This window comes from Solea solea, chromosome 3 (genome assembly GCF_958295425.1).
Source record: "Solea solea chromosome 3, fSolSol10.1, whole genome shotgun sequence".
Lineage (NCBI taxonomy): Eukaryota > Metazoa > Chordata > Actinopteri > Pleuronectiformes > Soleidae > Solea > Solea solea.
The window spans coordinates 25,723,769-25,747,536 of record NC_081136.1 but is presented as its reverse complement, the minus strand read 5'-3'; the positions used below and the strand labels follow the sequence as shown (position 1 = coordinate 25,747,536).

The 23,768-nt window shown below is 40.2% G+C and overlaps 3 protein-coding genes across 3 annotated transcripts; 2 read left to right on the top strand and 1 right to left on the bottom strand.

Moving 5' to 3' along the window:
- Window positions 1-9,608: 9,608 nt before the first annotated feature.
- Window positions 9,609-11,446, bottom strand: LOC131456793 (fish-egg lectin-like). The gene is made up of 5 exons (XM_058625434.1): window positions 11,330-11,446; window positions 10,975-11,211; window positions 10,535-10,755; window positions 10,306-10,427; window positions 9,609-10,087 (listed from the first exon to the last, which is right to left on the bottom strand). Exons 1-5 carry the CDS (start codon window positions 11,382-11,384, stop codon window positions 9,946-9,948), a joined length of 777 nt encoding a protein of 258 aa, XP_058481417.1. The 5' UTR covers window positions 11,385-11,446; the 3' UTR covers window positions 9,609-9,945.
- Window positions 11,447-16,140: 4,694 nt separating this feature from the next.
- LOC131457042 (fish-egg lectin-like) lies at window positions 16,141-18,520 on the top strand. The gene is made up of 5 exons (XM_058625809.1): window positions 16,141-16,345; window positions 16,475-16,711; window positions 17,394-17,614; window positions 17,703-17,830; window positions 18,081-18,520. Exons 1-5 carry the CDS (start codon window positions 16,294-16,296, stop codon window positions 18,220-18,222), a joined length of 780 nt encoding a protein of 259 aa, XP_058481792.1. The 5' UTR covers window positions 16,141-16,293; the 3' UTR covers window positions 18,223-18,520.
- Window positions 18,521-19,663: 1,143 nt separating this feature from the next.
- Window positions 19,664-21,569, top strand: LOC131456819 (fish-egg lectin-like). The gene is made up of 5 exons (XM_058625470.1): window positions 19,664-19,771; window positions 19,888-20,133; window positions 20,372-20,595; window positions 20,690-20,817; window positions 21,155-21,569. Exons 1-5 carry the CDS (start codon window positions 19,717-19,719, stop codon window positions 21,333-21,335), a joined length of 834 nt encoding a protein of 277 aa, XP_058481453.1. The 5' UTR covers window positions 19,664-19,716; the 3' UTR covers window positions 21,336-21,569.
- The last annotated feature ends 2,199 nt before the right edge of the window (window positions 21,570-23,768 follow it).

The window sequence follows — 23,768 nt, the reverse complement described above, 5'->3', positions numbered from 1 at the left end:
GGGGTCCTGCATAAATGTGGTAGTAGCTTTTCACGTGCCTGCTGGGTAAAGTCTGTTGGCCTGCAGTCTGCATGTAATGTGCCTGCTTCAATACTTGCCTTACTACAAGATCATTAAACTGCCATCCCATATATCATTTTTGATTCACTCCTAAGAGGCAGCAAAAAAATAAAAAATGAAAATCTTTACAATGCAGTCTGAAGTCTCCCTGTGTTGAATACACATACCCTTTCAAATATTAAACTCAGCTTAAAATGAGGGGGGAGATGAATGAGTCTCATGTAAATAATAACCAAGCTCAGATATTCCTCCTTACCCTGCTCTCAGCCTGTCACATTCACGCTGATGGCTTATCAATCCTGCAGCAAATGACATTGAAAATGCAGATCCGTACCATTTGTGTGGTGCACCACTGCAATGCTTCATATTAACACGTTAGCGTGAGTCGGGTGTGAAAGGGGGCCCATTTGTTTGCCGCATATATACTTGCTACACGTGAGAGGAAGTGGATGCGGGATCCGTGTCTCTTCCTCCACTGCAGGTTTAAAGCTTCAGGTCTGTGTCCATCTTTTTATTTGCTCGTAGCACTTCCAAGTGTGGAATTCAGGGATCAGCTGGTTTTAATCAAATATTTCCCACTGAATGAAGCATTTGGAGCAACACTTTACAACTAACTAGAAATACTACAGGGTTCTAGCCAGGATTTTATTTTAGGGGATGAAAAATGCTGGAAAAATGCTCACTGATGTTATAAATCAGGTGAGAAGTCGTCTCATTTTCCCATAGACTTCCTTTCAATCTCCTTCTTCCAACCAGCGGAGTCACAAACTGGTGGCTATATGCTACTTCAGTCCAATGTGTGTGATAATACAGATAAACTGGCTAAAACAGGAAGAGTTTAATGTGTCTCAACATTCCACCAGTTTTGTCCCTTAATTGTCCGTCTACTACAGCATTTTCCTCAAAGTGCAGAACAGGTCAAAGTCCAGGGAGCCTAAATCTTCATTTTCAACGCCACCCTCACACTTCCTCATTGTGGCATAAACATTTTCCACAGCTCTAAGCGGCTTGGGAATGCAGTGCACTATCTATCCTGACAAGTTCCTTCAGCGTCCTCAAAAAGCAGCTTTGCTTTGCCATCACTGTCGTGAAGCTCTTTGCCCTGAACACTCAATGTTAAACAAATAGTCTTCCCTGATCCGCCCTCCTTTGTGTCCCTCATACCCAGCGCTCTCTGTCTGGGGAGACACCGGCAGGCCTTGCCCCTCCTCAGAAATTTGTCTTCGTCTATCTGCTTTGATCACAGACAGCTTTTTGTCATCTTCTCATTTTTGTAAAATCATTTTATGCTTACGTAAAAAAGGGTTAGAGTTAACACTGAGTATCTAGATGTTTGGCCTAGATTGACTGCTGGTCAAAAAGCAATGCATGGCCTAGCAGAGGCATGTGTCGCTATTGAATAGTCCATTTTGAGAAAGACTGATTACAATTTCATGAATGCATTTGATGGTGGGCTTTCAGGTGCTACATATGGATCCGAATAATCTAACGAGTCTCCTCCCAGAAATGCCAAGTAAGTTCATCGGTGCGGAAGGGAGAGCATGTCAATCATCTCTATCAAGGCCGTTGAAACCTCGCCTTCAGAGGTCCTTACTTCTTCTGAAATATCTTCTGCCATCACCGATCTCAGTGAAATCCCACCCTTATGATCCAACAGAGACATGACAAAGAAAGCAGAAAAAAGAAGTTGCAAAATGAAAGCTGTGACATTAAAGGAGGAGGAAGAAAGGGAGGGAAAAAGGGACAAGACTGGAGGAGAAGGAAAGCTCAGACATATTCGCACGGCGAGGAGCACACATTTGAAAAGTAATGAAGGCAAAGGAAGAAAAAGGAGATAGCCGTCATGGTGAATGTCGGTATGATCAAAGCCGTGCTGAGGGCTGAAAGGAGCAGACGATGGGAGCGACAATGTTAATGGAGGAGCTGAATGGAGGAGCTGAGGCTGGAGATGGGGGTCGAGCCCTTTGAGGCTCACTGCCGCCTCTTTCGGCTTCATACAGCACAGCTGACTGCTCACAATCAACCTCTATGAACTGTTCAACCCCGAGACATACCTGCACCACAAAGCCTCACCTTCACCTCAGAGCTCTACTCATTTTAAACAAGCTACTCCAAGCAAAGAAGTAGACACTCCTCCTCTTTGGTCTTCCACTGAAAACACAGACAGGATAGAGGCGTCGTGCACAAATATGACCCACACAACAAGTCTATATGTAACATACGGTGGTGGCTTGAAAAGAAGTACACAATTATCATCATTATTATCTTCCCTAGTGCTCAGCAGTATATTGGAAAACCAGTATTTCTTTTTTTTAATGTTATTTTTTTCATATACTGGAAGCCCGGTACATGAAAAACATAACGCTGAGAGTGAGCCTTTCTATTTGAAAAAGTCCCGTGATATACATTTTGGGTCATACTGCCCAGCTCTAATCTTCCCCATATAGCAACACAGAAGCATTTGATAAAGACAACAAAACATGGATCAATTTAAAGGAAAAACCTGACTTGGCAAACCACACACCCTACCTGCTGATCTTCAACCTAAGTAGACGATCCAAACACTCACCATGGCTGCTACGGAATCATCACGCCTGCCTGCTGCGCTGTTACTGAGCGAGGCTTAGGGAAAATCTCTTTGGTAGGGTTATTAGTATTCCCTGGGGATGGAATTCCAAGCCCTCTCCATTCTACAGCTTCTGGTGGAATGAATGAGGAGGTTAACACCATCAATGGGCCCACAGCCAGCTCTGACCTCTCACTGTTCTTGGGGGATTGGGACACCAGATGCAGCAGCAACTCACTTGTTACACAATCGAGGAAATAATTGGTGTGTCTGACTCGGCCGTGTAATTCAATTAGGGCGATAAATAAGCCGTTATTATTGTCTGGATCAAATACAAAGGATATAACGTGAAAAGTGCCATGGGTTTTTCTTTGTCTGCAAACCATGAAATCAAAACAAGCTTAAGGAATACACCCATAGGCCACTTGTAAAAAAAAAAAAAATGATTAATGATGATGATGATGATGATAAATGATTTCTGTTAGTTAACAGTCTTAGTTTATGTTGTTTTAAATTTGTCTGATGACTTTCTTATATATCGCTAAAGTGAGTAGGCCTGAGTGGGCTATACAAATACTCTCATTTACCAAATTCATCCTTGTTTGTTTTAAAATGATACAACTTCTGTTTGTACGTAAAAACAAACAAAAATAGCCCTTCTGAGTTACGGCCCAAGGTGTAATCACCATGATTTTGATGATTTATTTGCAACTGAGATGAAACAATGTTATCTGTTCATCTCAAAGCTGCGGTGTGCAACTTTTAAAACGAAACAATCGTCGGGATGAGTTCACACAAAGCCGTTCAGCAGCCGCAGTGTTTTGGATAACAATGCCCTGAATGAATGAGAATCTACACAGACACAACTCTCCCTATTTTTGTCAGTATCGCACTCTTTAGAGCTCCCTCAGCAACATTCCGTGAAGTGATTTATGTCAAGGCAGATAGAGACAACAAAACCGGCAGCAATACTGTTGTGCGACTGAAATCACACGAGCAAAGTGCCCATGAAAAGTTAATTCTACTGCTCAAAAAACCTGCTTCTTTAACAGTTGGCCCATTTTCAGGTGAATCATGCATCCTTCATGAAGTCCAGACACAGAATAATAACAGCAAACCCATGAACATGAATCACCAAACGTTACTCACTGCAGCTTTAATGCTCGTGTTCAAATGCGAGTGTGGTCCGTGAATGATTCTGCAAAACACTTTTGGGGCAATCGACCCTGCAGTTACTATAGACTTGGATGAAGGTCAAAACTGGCCACTCCATGATGAACTCTGTTTCAGGCATTTATGAGAGCAGGCTGTGTGGGACATTCTAAATAGACTAGGATGCGTGTGTGCTTAATAAAAAAAAAAAAACAGATCTCAGACAAAGCTTTCCTCTGAGGTAATACTTCACAGACATAAACGGTCAAGCGTCCACATCGGGTCACCCTCCAAGCATTCATTAAAAAAAAAAGCAGAAGGGGATGAGTGTGATGGATGGAGCCGCCAGTGCTGTCTGAGCATGTGTATGTCTGCAGAAGCTGCAGCCCTGTAAAGTTTGTCATTATCAAGGGACTGAGACAACAAGAACAGGTGGATACTGGGGCTAAATTCCCCTGAATAGAGACTGATCCAAGTGAAATGAAAACGAAGTAGCCCATCAATGAAGCAGGTTTCAGCTGGAACTAGTGTTTATTCGCAGCTCTAGCACACTTGCTGAACGGCAGCCTGTCAGGGTGAATATCAGCATAGTCCATGAATAACAATCAGTAAAAAAAACAAACAAACAAACAAACAAATAAATAACACGCCCTGTTGATCTGGCACTATACCTTCTGAAGAAGTGCTTCATTTATTCACAAGCCACACTCATTCAAAGTGCTGTCGCTCTGGAGCCATCCAGGTTGTGTCTTTTGTTCAGTCCCACAAGCCTCTGTGAGCGACCAACAGCCCAGCAACACACCGCTGTCAAGTGGCCAAATCCCCGCAAATTGGATGCTAAATGGTCTCACCTGGTGTGGAGCTGCAGAAGAGGGAGGCGCGGACTCTCGGCTTTATTTTATTTTCACCGCGGCTCCTTGTGCACGCAAGCAGACTGTGGCTGTTTCTACAGAAGAAGTACAAGCGTCACAAAATCAGCTGTAAGGTGTAAAAAAAAAAGATGTTCCTGGAGAGCGGAAAGGGAGGGGGCTGTGGGGGGCTGGGGTGTCCAGCTATCTGCCGGAGAAAAAGCTGTGCTGCTCATGCTGAGAGGAGGAGGCAGCAGCAGCAGCAGCCTGCAGATCCCAGCCCGCCTCAGCGCAGCACGGTGAGTGCAGCTGCACAGTTGGACACCAGATGGCAGTGTTGCACAGTGTTGGTTTATTGTTGGGTGTAGGGAGAACCTGGAGTTGTTTTTCTTTTAGATATAAACAACCCCTAAAGCGGAGGCCAATGAACTTCTAGTGAAGACAGTTGTTCAGTACAGGTAGGCACTACGATATTCCATCATGATATTGCAATAAAAGTATTCTTGATGAGTATTGCACACCATTTTCAAATAATAAAAAAAGAAATGATTCAAAATGATTTAATAAATAATAACAACAGGCAATAAATGGAATCCATCCATCCATCTTCTACCACTTTATCCTCCATCCATAGGGCAATCTGTCCAGTGTACACCCTGGACAGTTCATCACAGGGCCACATACATAGACAAACAACCATTCACTCTCACCTATGGTCAATTTGGAGTGTCCAATTGACCTAATCTCCATATGGAATGTTTTTGGACTGTGTGAGGAAGCCGTAGAACCCCGAGAAAAGCCATGTACACACTTGGAGAACATGCAAACTCCATGCAGAAAGGCCCTTGTTCCAACCCGGATCGTAAACCCAGGTCTTCTTACTACAAAGGCAAGAGAGATGCAAAATGATTCTATAAATAACACAAACAGGCAGAAATTAAATCAATAATAACATGGGACATTGTAGTTAAAACACTAGACAAGGTTGAAAAAAAACAAGGTTGACCAAAGTGCTTCGCAGATTTAAAGGCACAGCAACATAAAAGGTATAAAACATAAAATCAATAACAATAGAAGTAAAACAGTAAAATAGTGACATAATAAAACAATAAAATGGTAAAAAAAAAAAAAACTACATAGAAGTGTTGACTATTTTTATCCTGAGATGAAGGCCAGGGAGAAGAGGTGTGTCTTTAAAAGCATAATGTTATCTGCTGGGGGCAGATTTAATTTCCGAGGGTAACTCGTTACAAAGTTTAGAGCAGAAAAGGCCTGATCACCCTGGGTTTTAAGTCGGGATTTTGGCACATCTAAAAGCAGCCTGTTAATAGACCTCAGAGCTTGGGATGGAGCGTAAGGAAGAAGAAGTTCAGAGAGGTGAGATGGTGCCAAGAGAGCTTTAAAAACCAACAATACAATTTTAAAATCAATCCCAAAACGAACAGGAAGCCAATGGTGAGAGCGCAACACAGGTGTGATGTGGTCTCTTTTCTTTTTTTCCTGGTAAAAGGCATTCATTCTTACTTAAAAATGTCTGAAGCTGAATGTGAGATGCTTTTCCTATTATTTCGGATAAAAAGGGCAGTTTAGAAATTGCCCTGTCCAGGCTTTTATTTTTTAACAAGGGCATGCGTTATCTCTATACATGTGTAAATAGTAGACTGATCTTGGTTATGACTTTGTCTAACTCTGCTTTGGTCTTGGTCTTGTTAGTAAGGTCTTGACTACAGGTCTCGACTCATTATTTAGAAAGTTTGTTTTTTTCCTGGGCAAATCTATGAGGAATCTGCTCCTTTGGATCTTAATGTTTCTGCCACAAGAGTCTGGCCTTAGACTGACTGGAAAAAAAAGAAGATCTAAATCTAATTGTATTTTTGAAAGTGACAAGAGCAAAATTGACATTTTTAAGGCCAGGGTCCGTCAAGTTCACTGTTCATCTCATCTCTAAGGTTATAAGATTAATTGAATTAAAAACAAGAAAAAAAAAAGAAAAGTGGAGCTAATTGCATTCTGGTATTAGAGTCTGGTTTCCATGACTTCAGAGGACATTGCATTGACTTGGCTGTCAGACCCTGACCCTAACCTTAAAACATGTATTCACCTTAAAATAACTTATGTTATGGGGACTTGATTTTTGTCCCTATAATGAAGACAAGTCAACATAAAGGGACTGTGTAAACAGAGGTCCCCACAACATAAGTAATGCCTGGACCCCATTCACACCCACACACACACACACACACACACTCCAGGCTTATTAAATCACACCACTAGAGGGAACTAAAAATCTATTTATGCCTCTCCAAAGAGGCTGAATGATTTCATTAAGATTTGTGTGTGTGTGTGTGCATGTGTAAGAACTGGTTGTTGTGTTGGGCTCTTTCACTCGACTCGTGTTACTCAAAAAAACAATATCACTACTTAAAAAAAAGATTAGGTGATCAGTTACTACAAAAGCTTTTTGAACTTGTTCAGTTTTACAGTTAATTATTAAATCTGATCAGGCCAAGATAATTATATGCAGTGAGACTTGTTAGGGGCCACACGGTTGGTGTAGTGGTTAGCAGCAAGAAGACCTGGGTTTGTGACCTGGTCAGAACAAGGGCCTTTGTGCGTGGTGTTTGCATGTTTTCCCCGTGTGTGCGTGGGTTTTCTCTGGGTTCTTCGGCTTCCTCCCACAAACGAATAACATGCAATATGTGAATTAGGTAAATTGGACACAGGTGACCATAGGTGTCATTTTGAGAGTGAGTGGGTGATTGTTTGTCTCTATATGTGGCCCTGTGATGGACTGGGGAACTGTCCATGGTGTACCCTACCTTTCGCACTATGTCAGTTGAGATGGGCACAGCTCCCTCCGTGACCTTCATGTGGAGGATAAAGAGATAAAGAGGAGACTGGTTAGGCAGGTCAGGGATTATCTTTGTTTTGTTTTTGTGATACTCATTTATTTTGCACAAGTGTCACAAGTGTTTCCTGATTGACTGTGTGAAATATTACCTGACTCAAGCAGTTTGAGTTACTGTTGTTTCATTGCTGTACTTTTCTAAGTGGTTGTGCATACACAATAGGAGTGTTATGATATGAGGAAGTGCATTGTGGACTGACTGAGTGTCGAGATTCAGTCAGGGCCACAAACATGACACGATCCTTAAGGTCAAAGAAATAAATGTCCCTCTGTAAGGATTACAAATACCATTTATTTCGCTGTAACAGATGCTTTAAGACAATGTTGTAGTCAAGACCACATTTAGCCTACAAATCTAGACGCACCCCAGCGGTAGCAAATTTAATTTGCAGCCAGGGTGAGTCCAGTCGAGTAGAGTAGTGTCCGACTCTCCGTCTGCAGTAGACGGTTAGATTGAGCTCACTCATGAGGCAGAATCGTTAAGTATTTAGGTTTATGACAGAAAGTTGCTAGATTTGTCACTTTTATACGGTGGCTGACAAACCTGTGCAACAACCCAAAACACATGCAGGAGTAGAAACAAGCTGAATATTCACAAACGCTGCAGATTAAAAAACACAAACGAAAACAAAAACACACACAGACCCCAAAACACACGCAGGGCAGAAAACACACACAAACCCCAAAACACATGCAGGACAGAAAACACACACAAAACACACGCAGGACAGAAAACGCACACAAACCCCAAAACATATGCAGGACAGAAAACACACACAAACCCCAAAACACATGCAGGACAGAAAACACACACAAACCCCAAAACACACACACAAAACACACGCAGGACAGAAAACGCACACAAACCCCAAAACACACGTAGAAGCGGAAACACACACAAACCCCAAAACACAAGCAGAAACAAAAACACCAGCATATTCAATAATGGAAGTGGGTCTGTGGGAGCGTTCGTTTTCGTGTAACTCTATGACCAGTCGTAATTTTTTTGTTTTGGGGTTTGTGTCATAGTGATGTAGACAACGAGCTACAACCTCCTTTTCATCTGTTCTGTAAATGTCACAGTGGTACTGTACATGATAATACACAGTCCCTACACTACAGTCCCACTGACGACGGCACATAGAGATCAATAGTACGGGTCAATTCACGACTGGTATACAACTGATGGATGGATGATTATAATAGCATTATATCCCTTGTAAGACACTGATTTCAATTGTTTTAAATTGTTTTAGTCATTATATTAACAGCCCTACAGGCTCTAGTGTGTATCTCTGGAAGTACTAGACTCTTCTCTGTGTGTAAAGCTGTTGATCTGCCACTGCTCAGTTGCAATAAAAACTGGTTCTGTGGGCTGTTTCGGGAAACGAGGGAGGGATTGAAAATATTCGCCCAGTTTGACAACTTAAAAACACACTGACGAATATGATTTGAACAGTTCTTTCTGTTCATCGTGCAGTTGTCATACTCCCACCACTACAGAGCTACTGTGTGATTCTTGTTCATTTTGAAAGCAGACCCATACATGTTTTATGATTGTTGCAGTTTTGATGTGATGAATGGTAAAACTGGGTGTGGATTTGCAGCAGGACGAGCATACCCTGTACGCTCCCCAAACAGACAATGCTAACTTTTTTACATCGTAAAAATGTACCTGGTCTCCAATTGGTTCAGTTGGATACAGCACTCAAAACTTAATTTTACTTAGGGCCCCAATTTTGCCCTAAGTGTAATGTTTTTTTGGGTCCTGTATCCAGTCGGTGAATTTTAAACCATGCTGTTGCAGTCTTAGCAGTGCAACAAACACTGTGTGATTTTCAAGTGGCATGTTCAAGAGTTATTTATTTTATTCTTGAAATGTATTCATTTATTTATTTCCTTGTGTTAAGTGTTAAATACAAGTGTGTTAAGTGTTAAATACAAGTGTCAAATGTGAAAAAATATCTGGCATAAACTGGTAGTAACGTCAAGCATTTTATTATCATTATTATTAGAGAAAGGAAAACAGCAAAACATTCCTCACTACACAGAAGGAAACGTTCAATTCCAATACTTCTGCTTTGAAAATGTATTTTATTTCCTGATTTGAACATTAAGTTGTATGAAAATGACATATAGAAAACAAAATCAAGGGTTTTCAACAAAGTTGCACTTCATCTGACATTGTTTGTAGATACAGAAGAGATCTATCCAATATCAGTTCTTGCAGCATAAATGCTAATCACTTATTATACCCGATAACACCAGAGCCTATATGTTGAGGAAATAAATCAAATGTAAATTAGTTATTAAATGTGTGCACTAAATAATCCAAAGGATGAAACTTTAAAGGCATGATGGCAGAGATGTAGAGAGATGGATGCACATAAGCATCTGCCACTATGATGACTTTAGGGTGTGCAAACCAAAAGCAAACGAGATTCGGTCACAACCCAAAGGTTTTTCAGGTCGTAGGTCAGGTGTTTGATAGGCATGCACATCGGGATGTTCGTCCACCTAGAACCTTTATAGTTAGAACTGCTGATTGAAGTTCTGTTGATAAAGAAGTCAGAAAAATGTATGAAATCATCAACAGAGGCTGTGCACAAGACCTTTGAAGGTTTAGCTATTTCTTTTCTGTAAAGTAAAATTAGGTCAGAAAAACACTAACACAAAACAATTAAAATTTATTATAAATACTACAATGTGGCAGCCACAGTACAAATTCATATTTAGCTGTAAATAAGAGAATGAAAGGATGACTGGCTTACCTCTGGTACACCAAGCCAGTTGTAGACAATGCATAAACAGATCCATCAGTTCCAACGTCAATCATTTTCATTCCAGTTGACACATATTGCCAGCTAGTTGCTCTTGAACAGGTGTTACGAATCTACAAAAAGAAGCATGCACACATACATGTAAGTATTTTCATGATCTACGAGTTAATGTGACTGACATTATGACATCTTTGATATGAAAGAATTGAAAGTGTCCAACCTTTGCGACATAGACTTTGTAGTCATTAGTGATTCCCCAGCATGTCTCTGGGCCGCAACTGACGTACATCAACACTTTAGACAGGTATGACCATGTCAGGGAACCAGTTCCATAAAAAGCCAAAGTACGAGATTCTGACAGACATTGGGTTTGATTGCTGGTGGATTGTATTCCAACAACCTGACCAGGACCTCCCGCATCCACCTGCTGCAAGGTGTAACCTAAACACAAGTTCAGTACAAATGTACAGGTCATTTGGTCAGCAAGCACTTGTGCACTCTGTTTACAGAACATATAACACTTGTGAATCTGTTGGCCTATGTTTTTTTATTTATTTATTTATTTATTTATTAGAGGATACGCTCATTGATACTTGTGGACATAACACTAATAACAACAACAACAATAATAATAATAATGATAATAATAACAATAGTTACCAGAGGCTACTTTCCAGTTTCCAGCTACGAATTTGTACACCTTGTTGTTGCTGTCACATCCCCATGTTCCAGAAGGTCCCGTGGAGACATGCTTGAGGCTGGCTGAGCCCAGACTGTAGAAGTACGTTCCACTTAGAATATACGGCCTCTTGTACCTGTCTACTCCAACGACGTGTCCCAGTCCGGCATCAATCTGTTCGGGATTATAAAACCTGGGACCCTCCTTGCATGTCAATGCTGTGAAAACAATTATTTAGGTGACATTATATTCATCTTAAGAATGAAATCCAAATCTTAAATCCCTCCAGTTTTAATTATATAATCAATGAAAATGATAGACATGAAATATACGTACCGTGACTTGCAGCCAGGCAACACAGCACCACGATAAAGGCTGCAGCAACTTTCATGTTGTCTCTGTGTGTGAGTCGTTGATGTGTTTCGCACCTCAGGATGAAGATGTCTCTTTTATGAAGTTGAGTTGTGGCTTTTATACGTTTAGTCAATGCTCATTTAACTGGTTCTGCAGGCTTTTCGGGGAAGGAGGAAATATTTTGTTTTCTTTTCTTTTAATGAAACTTGTGCCCATATTTCTTTGGTGACTCTGACCAGCAGTCAAAACAAACACAGATTACAGATCAAACACAGATGGTTAAGCTGGTTGAAGATAAAAAAAACATATCAAACTAACCCATTAAAGAAAGTAACTTGGAAGATTCAAAGTGCATGTAAAACAATAAGAAAACATCTCCTCTGACTTTATCACCCCACAGGAAAATGTGTTACAAGAAATCTTAAAGCATTCTCTGCTCTGACAAGTGGCAGTGTGTCCGTTTGAGGAGCCAAACAGACACACACACCTCCTTTATTGTGGAGCACAGAAGGCAAAACATCACTGTTTGTCAGTGTCTCTGCAGAATAGTAAATCTAAACAGTCCACTTAAGCATTTATGAGCATGTGCATGCGTGCATGTGTCAGCCAAACTCCAGCCAACCTTTTGCCATGAAGATGATGATGATGATGCCGCAGTCGCATCTTCTGCTTAATCTACTTCTTTTGGTTTTTTATAGCTGTTGGCAAGCGTTCATTACTGCCCCCTGGATGGCTCCTGCTGCTGGAGCACAAGGACTTCTGGGATATCCTCCGCTGTGAAGGATATGCAAGTGTATCCTTCAGAAACAGGACAACGTCGGCCCCATGAGAAGGAGTCGTCGATTTGTGTGGCAATTGGGACAGCGCACAGTGCAGTGCTGTGACACATTTTTACAACATCCGGACGACAACTTTAGGGGATCCAGACCTTCAGCTAATGTCCCGTAATCAGTACGAAGCCAGTACAAGGAGGTCAAAAACAGGTCAGCAAAGGTATCCAAAAGGTCAAAGGCAGTAGGCATAATCCACTGCAGCAATTTGTGTCACTAACACAAAAGAACCCAAGAAGAAAAAATGCAACACTTGGCACATGCCAGCAAATAAGAAAATGCCAGCAAATAAGAAAACGCCAGCAAGTAACAAAACGCCAGCAAATAACAAAATGCCAGCAAGTAAGAAAACGCCAGCAAGTAAGAAAATGCCAGCAAGTAAGAAAACGCCAGCAAATAACAAAACACCAGCAAATAAGAAAACACCAGCAAATAACAAAACGCCAGCAAGTAACAAAACGCCAGCAAGTAACAAAACGCCAGCAAATAACAAAACACCAGCAATTAAGAAAACACCAGCAAATAACAAAACGCCAGCAAGTAACAAAATGCCAGCAAATAACAAAACACCAGCAAATAACAAAACACCAGCAAGTAACAAAACACCAGCAAATAACAAAACACCAGCAAATAACAAAACAACAGCAAATAACAAAACACCAGCAAGTAACAAAATGCCAGCAAGTAACAAAACACCAGCAAATAACAAAACACCAGCAAATAACAAAACACCAGCAAATAAGAAAACGCCAGCAATTAAGAAAACACCAGCAAGTAACAAAACGCCAGCAAATAACAAAACACCAGCAAATAAGAAAACGCCAGCAATTAAGAAAACACCAGCAAATAAGAAAACGCCAGCAAATAAGAAAACAACAGCAAATAAGAAAACACCAGCAAATAACAAAACACCAGCAAATAACAAAACACCAGCAAATAACAAAACACCAGCAAATAACAAAACGCCAGCAAATAACAAAACACCAGCAATTAAGAAAACAAAAGCAAATAACAAAACACCAGCAAATAACAAAACACCAGCAAATAAGAAAACAAAAGCATATTTAGAAAACACCAGCAAATAAGAAAACAACAGCAAGTAACAAAACGCCAGCAAGTAACAAAACGCCAGCAAGAAACAAAGCGCCAGCAAATAAGAAAACACCAGCAAATAAGAAAACACCAGCAAATAAGAAAACAACAGCAAATAACAAAACGCCAGCAAATAAGAAAACACCGGAAGTTCTCCGGGTCTGTGGGGGCGCTGTCGTGCAGGTCTACGACCAACCTGTTGACTCGCAGTGTTGGGCCAAACTGAAATACTGGTAAGTGATGGATGAGGGTGATGAAAATGTGTCTGTTAAGTAAACGTGGCTTTCGTTTGTCCCGAATGTATAAAAGAGGTGATAGTTTTGTAGTGAAAGACTGTGTTTTCCTGGTCTAAAAATATCCTATCAACAGCAGGGATACTGTAGAGGAGGGATATTGCCTTAATTGTGACGGGTGCTTAAGTACTTAGCTACTACGTATACCATTAGTTCCTGTTAAATGTTAGATAAACAATAAACTTGTCATCTTTTTACCCCATTAAACATATTGTCAAAAAGGAAGGAATACATGATTCATTGCGAAATACATTTTCAAATAAATGCTGTGATTATTAAAGACTTTGTGGTATGAGACACATTCTCTGGGATAATAAGATAAACAGGAGGACAGAATATGTTTTCATGGATCATTTCATAGGTTCCTGTGCTTCAACTGAGAAGAGAGAGTGATTTTCTGTAGTTATGTTTTGGAGTTTAATTGAATTCCCACGTGATAAGTTATTTTTTATTGTGAAGAATGTTGTAACAGTCATTAGATGCGGCGCTATTCTAATTCAATGCATTATTATTATCATCATCATCATTATTATTTTGCAAACCATTTACAATCCGTTTATTATAAAATTTACTGCGTATAACAGTGCACCTAGCGGGCAAGCCCAGCAACACAGCTAAAACATGTTTTTTTTGTTCTTGATGACTTCAACGTGTTCCCTTTCTCCTGTGGACTCAGCTAAAGTTTGCAGTTCTGTCTCTCTCTCGATCTCTGATAGATCTAACCAAGTCACCAGAGACGTTGCGAGTGTACAGTAATATAGGCACAGATTTTTGATCTGGCTTTTTTCAACATCCCACCATTGCCTCAAAGAACTAAAACTTGTTTTTTTTATTATTATTTTTTTTAAACCGTTGCAGAAAATGGAAGAAGCGGTTTTAAAACATTTGTCAGATAAAAGTGCTGTATTAAAATGCCAAAAAGCACTCCCTGACCTTATTTTGTTAATAAAAACAGAACAGCTCCTAAAAATACTTAAGCAGTGGATAAATAAATAATAATGGATAAGCCGTTTTCTCTGCAGCTGACCCAGGTTTACCTGTGCCATTAAAATTCCTCATTTGATTATAATACATATTTTAGTTTTTTCTTTGAAGCAGCATGAGGTTCTTGATGGTTTCTGACTTAAAGTCACAATTGTCACAAATCCCATATCACACCTGTATTTACGTCATGACACACTATTTGGGAGCCATTGGTCTCGAGCCAGAGCTATAAACTATTAAGTTTTATTTTGTTCTTTTTTTAAATGTATACTTTTTAAAGTATGTTGTAATTGCACAGAATTGGACCCATATGCTGCAACAGACAAATTAGAATGTTTAAAGGGGTTTATTGAAAAAAGCCTAATGACTGAGCGGTGATGAGTGCAAAGGCAGAGGTGGGGCAGGACGGCACTGGTATGGCTGGCAAGCAGACAGAGAGGAAAAATAGCTGCAGGAAAAAACAAGGTAAGAATACTCAGACTAAGCACTAGGAAGAAAACTAAAGAACAAAATGCTCTGGTCGGCATGCCACTGCACGCTAAATGATAGATAGATAGATAGATAGATAGATAGATAGATAGATAGATAGATAGATAGATAGATAGATAGATAGATAGATAGATAGATAGATAGATAGATAGATAGATAGATAGATAGATAGATAGATAGATAGATAGATAGATAGATAGATAGATAGATAGATAGATAGATAGATAGATAGATAGATAGATAGATAGATAGATAGATAGATAGATAGATAGATACTTTATTCATCTCACAGAGAAATTCACAGGAGTACATGAGCACATAATCCATATCCTACCTGTGTACAGTTTTTGTATGTTCAAACAGCAGCACCAAGATTGGAAGATGTGATGATTTTAATTGGAGGACAAACACGAGTTGAAACTTAAGAATATCTGGCTTCATTGGAAACTGGATAACTGTTGAAAAGCTGGAACATAACAAATACATATTTTTATACATCTGGATAGTCATATGTCACAAGAAAAATCTAAAATGTCAGAAAAATAACCCGAAAATCTCTGACATTAATCAGAGGGACGTTTATAAAGAATGAAGATGTCAGTATGTCAGCTGTCTGACAGTTCGAAGTTTGTTGTCCCTGACTGGATTTATGACCTTTTGCATATAGAAAAAATTTCATTTCTAGGCGTAGTCAAACCTGACATGAAACATTGTGTTCTAATTGCCATTAATGACAGGTGTATCCACTTAGGCTGGGACGTTCTAATTTGAATGTCAAACAATGCTTTGGTCTGATTTTAGATAAATGGATAATTTAATGAATTCAGGGATCAACAAAAATGTTTCTGGTCCCGCCAAACAAAATGCAGAGGAGAGGTGCGACACATCTACAAGACTAAAAAAACAAATTATACTAGCTTTATTTAGTACAACACACAATAGATTATAACATCTTCCATATAAATCTTTGCGTTCATTTCATTACATTAATCTCTCACAATGTCCACCTGGAAACGTGACACAAACATCACATAATTAAACCACAGATTGACTGGCACGTAATGTTCTAATTATCATGCAATTTACAATAAAACTGCTTCCTTTTACTTTGAAACACCCATATAATCCACATAACCGCTTTAACTCAAATTAAGAGTTTATAAGCCACACAAATCCGATGGGATGCAGGACAGTCACTCCACAGAGAGAATAGAGACAAGCTCATCCAGAGTTGCTCTACCAAACTCACAGAGACAACATGAAAGCTGTTGCAGCCTTTCTGCTGGTCCTGTACCTGGCTGTAAATCACGGTAAGTCTCTGTCAGATTTACTTTTTTAATTGTTCAAAAATAAGTTAGAATTAGTTTCTCCAGCATTAGAAAAAAACATGTGGTTATTGTGTTTCATCCTGCATGGAAATGTCTTGTTTGTCTTCACAGCATGGAAGTGCAAGGAGGCTCCAAGGCTGTATGGGGTCCAACAGATTGATGCTGGAATGGGACAAGTGGTTGTAGCGACAAGACACGGGCGGCCATATCAACTAAGTGGAAAGTACTGGTACAGTCTGGGCACATTCAGCCTCACGCATGTCACTGTGGGACCTGCAGGAACGTGGGGATGTGACAGAAGCAACAAGGTGTACAAATTTGTAGGCGGAAACTGGAAACAAATCAATGGTGACTATTATTATGTTTTCTCTCAATAACAAATGCAGCAAAAATGAGCTGGTCATCATTGATTTTGGACGGTTTACTGGTGTGTTATTGTAGTGCTGGTGCAGAACAAAGGAACAGTGTTGAGCTAACATGACATGAAAGAAAAAACAGAATGTTAAGGAGAATTTCTCTCTGCAAGTGAGATATTAAGGAAGATGAGAATCTGTTGATTGACAAGTTGAATAGGAATGGACCAGTGAGTTTGTTTAAAAGTTACTCGTATCTGCGATAAGAATAATCCCTTTACTTTTAAATAAAAACATATGATGCCAGACCTACAGAGAATTTGCATTTCGTTAAATAAAGGAGCAGATAATACATGGAAGTCTGATCGGGTTGCAAACGACCAACGTTTTCCTTAGGGTAGTAAAATTACTTCCCCAAATTATATTAGAATATGAGCTGGGATAAAGAGTAGAGAGACACTTTTTATTAGCAAGGTGATACAATCCAATGGATTTATTTAGTTGTTCTCTCCTATTTAAACTTCCATCAACAATTGCCAAGAATCCTGTAGTAAAATAAAATTGCGCTAATAGATTCACAGTATTTGTAACATGTACTGTACACACACACACACACACACAGCACAATTGACAATGCTTGATAACTAAAGACATCTATGTATTGCACTTATCTTCAGGTGAATCCTTGCATCAGGTGGATGCTGGGGGTGATGGTCAGGTTGTTGGAGTAGCCACCAGCAATTACTCCTGCTGTCTGAAGGACCACGTGGCTTGTAGCTTTTATGGCAAGGGCTCAGTGTCCTGGATTGCACTTGCAAAGAAAGTGAAATATATCAGCTGTGGGAAGAAGTATGGATGCTGGGCTGTCAACACGTTAAACCAGATCTTTGTGACAAAGGTTGGGCATTAAAACATCAGTCAAAATGTTAATGTGAGGAATCACACTCATAGGTCACAACGACATTTATGTTTATTTCTCATCACAGAATATCGTTCCCAGCACTTGTGCAACTGAAAGCTGGACAAATGTGCGGGGGCCAAAAATGACAATGATTGAAGTGTCAGGTGATGGAAAGGTTTTTGGAGTGGGAAAAGATGGCAAGGTGTACCAAAGGTAAGCCATAAGTCTTTCTTGAGTTTATAAAACATACTACAACAACAACAACAACAACAACAGCAGCAACTCAGTACTTCAAAAAACACGTGTTGGTCTTTAGGCATCTCAACTTAATGTGACTGCAACTCAATGTTCAGAAATTGGAAATCACAAGTCAGCATGTTAATGCGATGACAGTGGTGCAATAACTGAAGGGTTGTGAAAATATATTTTTGTTTGTTAATGTCGTTGACTTCTCCCTTAACAGAACTGGCATCACCAAGTCAAAGAGAGCAGGCAAACGTTGGGTAACCATCCCAATGTGCATGCCCATCAGTCACTTGACCTACGACCTGCACCACCTTTGGGTTGTGACCACCTCTGGTTGGCTTTTGCAGTGCACACACTAAAGTCATCAGTGTATCCAAGCTGCCATGCCTTCAAGAGTCAATCTCTCTTTTCATTTTCTGCTGTATCTAATCAATAACCTTCTCTTAGAGTATCGCTTGTCTGGGAATCATCAAACATTTGTGAAATATATTGTGATTTAATGCACAACATTTCTTATTTTACAAAATATAAGTCGACAGTTGTGCACACTTCAAAGGCAATGAGGACAACAGTGCTAAATGATGTCAGGCAATTATGGATAACTTCTTTCCTTGTGGTGTACTTTCTTCTACTTCAATAAATAATAATGGAAGCAAATGAATCTGGCTTCTGTCATGTTGCATCTGGTTCTTCCAAATAAAATGTACAAAAGTGCGACTTTGATCGACACTTTCAATATTTGGTATACATTTCCTACAATTGAATGTTCATATACTGCTTGTATAGGAATTCCAGGAAAAGGGTTATTTGTAGATTATATTGTGATTCACTTATTAACGATAAAGCATCAATGCACATCTCTGATCAGCAGTTAAGAATAATAGCAATTAAAAAAACGTGTTTTGTTGATCGGGAATTTTGATATCAGAGTGTTCATGTTTACATTCTGAACAAACACTGACAAACTTTCTTAGACTTTGGTTAAGCGTATAAATCAGTATGAGTGTTGTACACATCCCCAGTATCTCAGAGCAGAAAATGTTCCTGAATATTACAGAATCTTTTTGACACGTGTCGACTTTTTCAATCATTCAAATTCAGTAAATTGGTTAGCAACAAATTTGTATCCCATTACAAGGACTTTACAAGGCTGGCATATGTGAATCCAAAGATGGACAAGACTCCAAATGTGTACTTCTTCATGTACGCATGACTTCAATGTGTTGGGATTGGGTTTCCATATTTCAAAAACAAGTCTATTGAATTTGGGGAGGTTTTTAAATATACTTAAAATCCTCCACGTCCTTTATCTCCACTCCCTGTAGCCTCATGGTTCCACTTGGGTTTCTCTCATTCACACACATTTATTCTGTCTTACTGCAACCAACCTTCTTTCCTCTCCTTTCTAGAGCATATCTCCAACTCTCGAGCTTTTCCTCCGCCTGGTCTCTGCTCTCACCACAGATCACAATGTCATCTGCAAACATCATAGTCCATGGAGATTCCTGTCTAACCTCATCGGTCTAGCCTCATCAGAACCCTACCCTTGCTAAATACCTGCATTTTCCCACCAGATGCCTCTTGGATGAGAAGTGAAATGTCAAGTTGCCTATAGCAACACACCCAGTTTGAAGGACTGAAATAAATTGTTCATAACAGTTTATGAGTTCAACATAGTAAACAATACATTATGCAAATCACAAAAGCTGTTATTATCTGAGCCAGAGTATATACATACTGTACATCCTGCGGAACCTGATTTGGATGTGAATAAGCATCAATCTATGGTATATAAGCCACGAAAACCAAGGATGTAGGACAACAGACCTACATAGCACAGATACAGAGACAACATGAAAGCTATTGCAGGTTGCCTTTTGCTGGTGTTGTGTTTTGCGGTTGAGTGTTGTAAGTTTCTTGTAAGATTCATTTATTCCAGAATGAATCGTTTAAGGTCTATGATGAGAATTTTATTCTTAAAAGAATATACTGTACCTTTTCATTTCACTTTTTTCTCTTTACAGCTTGGGCAACATGGGAATGCAAAGAGGCACCAAGGCTGTATAGTATCAGACAGATTGATGCTGGAATGGGACAAGTGGTTGCAGCGACAAGATACGGACGGCCATATCAACTCAGCGGAAGGTACTGGTACAGTCTGGGCTTATCCAGCCTCAAGCATGTCAGTGTGGGACCTGCAGGAACGTGGGGATGTGACAGCAGCAACAAGGTGTACAAACTTGTAGGCGGAAACTGGAAAGTTGTCAATGGTAAATATTATTCTTATTTCCACATTAGCAGTGCTGTGTTTATGAGTTATCATTAATGAATGTGATTTGTGTATTGTGTATATCATAGGGCCAGACCAGAACAGTAGTCTTTGTTGGTTAATAAAAAACCGGGACCACCAGTTTCACAGTGTTTGTAGCATGTACTTAGCACAAAGAGCACAGTAAGAAAGGCTTGATAACTAAATGAGTCGCACCTATGTATTGTGCTTGTCTTCAGGTCAAACCTTGCAGCAGGTGGATGCTGGAGGTGATGGTCAGGTTGTTGGAGTAGCACCCACCACCAATTACTCCTACTGTCAGAGAGCCAAAAACGCTAGTAGCTATTATGGAGAGGGCACCCTTGCCTGGACTGGACTTACAAAGCCATTGGTATATGTCAGTTGTGGGAAAATGTTCGGCTGCTGGGGACTCGACACAAATAACAAGACCTTTGTGGCAAAGGTTGGGCATTAAAGCATCAGTCAAATCTTTACAAAGATAAATCTTATTCACTCACAGATTACTATAACACACACATGTATGTTTCTTATGACAGAAAGTCAACTCAACAACCTGTGTAACTGAAGGCTGGACACTTGTGAATGGGCCAAAAATGCAAATGATTGAAGTGTCAACTGATGGAGAGGTTTTTGGATTGACTTCAGATGGCAAGGTGTTTCAAAGGTAAGCCATTTGTCCCTCTAAAGTGTTAGCTGGGTATTTGAAAAAAATTGTTGGTATTTAAGGGTGTTGCATCTTAGTTTAATATAAATTACTTCAACTTAATGTTCACAAAATAGTCTGTATGTTGAAGAAATTGCAGTGGTGTAATTCCTAAATTCCTCAGCATGACTCTGATTACAGAACTTTGTTTAAAGAAATTCTCAATCCAAACCTAATCTTACTGAAAAGACAGGAAAGCTGAAATAAAATAAAAAAGAAATCTTGTGGTCTTCTGTTGATGGAAACACAACTGTTAATCTGATTGTTTCATACATTTATCCGACTTCTCTCTCAACAGACTTGGCATCACTGATTCACTGAGAGAAGGCAGCAGCTGGAAAAAAATCCCAATGTGCATGCCCATCAGTCATTTGACCTATGACCTGAACCATCTTTGGGTCGTGACCACCTCTGGTTGGCTGTTGCAGTGCACTCAAGAAGCAGCAGCACCACCAGCACCACCAGCACCACCAGTCTAACACTGGACTAGTCTCTTCATTCTCAAGAATCACTCACATGTAGAACTTTCTCCTGTCTGTTGGCGTTGTTTCTTCTCTGAAAATTTTGAGTTTTCTGATCTTTCCAAACAAAATGTACAACAAAAGAAGTACAACTTTGTTTAAAACCTTTAATTGTGGGTTCACTATGATTTTCATTTTTCTGAAACTGAATGTTCAAATCAGGAAATATAATAAAGTTTGATATCAGCAGCATTTTTATTGAATGTGTCCTGTGTCAGAGTAAAGGATCTTCTTTTTCAGCTTAGAATTATGTCAATGCTACTGCATGTTTAGTTCTTGAGATCTTAGTTAATTCATCTTAAAGGTCAGTCGGAACTATTAACTACACAATTTTCAAAAGAGCAACTTAATAATAAAGCACAATTCCACCCCCCCCCCCCCCAACATCAAAAAAAAAACCTCATCCCTAAGGGCCTGGACTGATTGTCATCATCGATGGAAAAAAATTAATTCCAAGGTTTATCAAGACATTTTGCAGGAGAACTTAAGGCCAACTGTCCACCAACTGAAGCTCAACAGAGGATGGGTGATGCAACAGGACAATGACCCAAAGTGCAGAACTAAATCAACAACAGAAGAAAATACACCTTTCGGAGTGGCCCAGTCAGAGTCCTGACCTCAACCTGATTGAGATGCTATGGTATGACCTCAAGAAAGAGATTCACACCAGACATCCCAAGAATATTGCTGAACTGAAACAGTTTTGTAAAGAAGAATGGTCCAAATTTCCTCCTGACTGTTGTGCAGGTCTGATCTGCAACTATGGGAAACGTTTGGTTGAGGTTATTGCTGCCAAAGCAGGATCAATCAGTCATTAAATCAAGGGTCCACATACTTTTTCCACACTGCACTGTGAATGTTTACATTGTGTGTTGAATAAAAACATGAAAACCTATAATTGTCTGTGAGGTATTAGTTTAAAAAGGCTGTGTTTGTCTATTGTTGTGACTTAGATGAAGATCAGATCACATTTTATGACCAATTTATGCAGAAATCCAGATAATTCCAAAGGGTTCACATACTTTTTTTTGCGACTGTATTGCTTGTTTCTCTGCTTGTGTTAACTCCTGTTCTTTCCTGTGCTCAGAACTCCCTTCCGTGTGCGTGCTGCCACTGAACCTTCTCCGCCGTCTGAATCAGATCTCTGCCTTCACCTCTGCATTAATTCATCTAATCTGTTAAGTCATTTTGTTAATAAACTGTTAAACTGCCTCCCGTCTTCGCTGCCTGCTCTTGGGTCCAGCACTCACCTTTAACAGAACAATCTGGCCACAATGGGCCCAGCACATACGGACTCCTAAAGGACAATATGGACGCTGTACAAACCCTTCACCAGGACGTAACACAATTAAGTACCCACTTCAACCAGATAACATCTCACCCTGTCCCTTCACCTTCACCAGCCTGCGTGGACCCCTCCATCCAGACTCCTGTTCCCTCCGCTCCTCCTCTACAGCATCGGGAGCCGCAGGTTCCTACACCAGAACGGTACCCTAGGGACATGGGTGCTTGTGGGCAGTTTCTCCTACAGTTCTCATCAGTTTTTCAGACCCAACCCTTTTCATACAGCTTAGACCAAACCCGCAGTTTATTGTCAAGGGATGAAGCGAGATGGGACACTGCATTGTGGGAAAGAGGCTCCCCCATTTGTAATTAATATCCATTGATGACATTGCCCTTCAAGGCGCGTTTACGCATGGACTATCTGATATAGTAGTTAAAGATGAGTTAGCGGCTAGGAATGAGTCACCTGACCTAGACACCTTAATTTCTCTCTCCATCCGCTTAGACAAATGCCTCTGCCAGCGTGTTAGGGAAAGATCGAGCCGCTCACAAGCCTCCTCATCCTGCCCATCACCTGTATCTCCGCCCGATCTATCCGCCTCGCCCACTTACTCATCTCCCTCAGCTGCCCCTGTTGAGCCCATGCAGTTGGGAAGTACTCGGCTAACCCCTGCAGAGCGTCCACGTCGCTTAGACTGCCTCTGCATCTACTGTGACCTCTCTAGGCATTTCCTGGCTTCCTGCCCTTCGGTGCCAAAGACTAGGCTCCACGCTGAATGGAAGATTACCGGTGAGCTTAAACTGTTTCCTCCACATCCAAATCAACCTCTTGTATGTTAATTAATGCCTCCATTCTCTGGCAACAGAACTCAAGCCCTTTAGCTGCTCTTGTGGACTCTGGTGCCGATGACAATTTCATAGACTCTCTCATCGCGCTAGCTAATATTCTGCTCGCCCAAACAGTAAACGCTCTCGAGAGCAGATTATTAGCATGCGTAACTCACCAAACTATCCCCCTCACTCTTGATGATTATCCGGTAATTATCAAAATATCCTTCACTTTTATTTTTAGTTATTTCCTCTCCCAATTCCCCTTTGGTTCTCAGT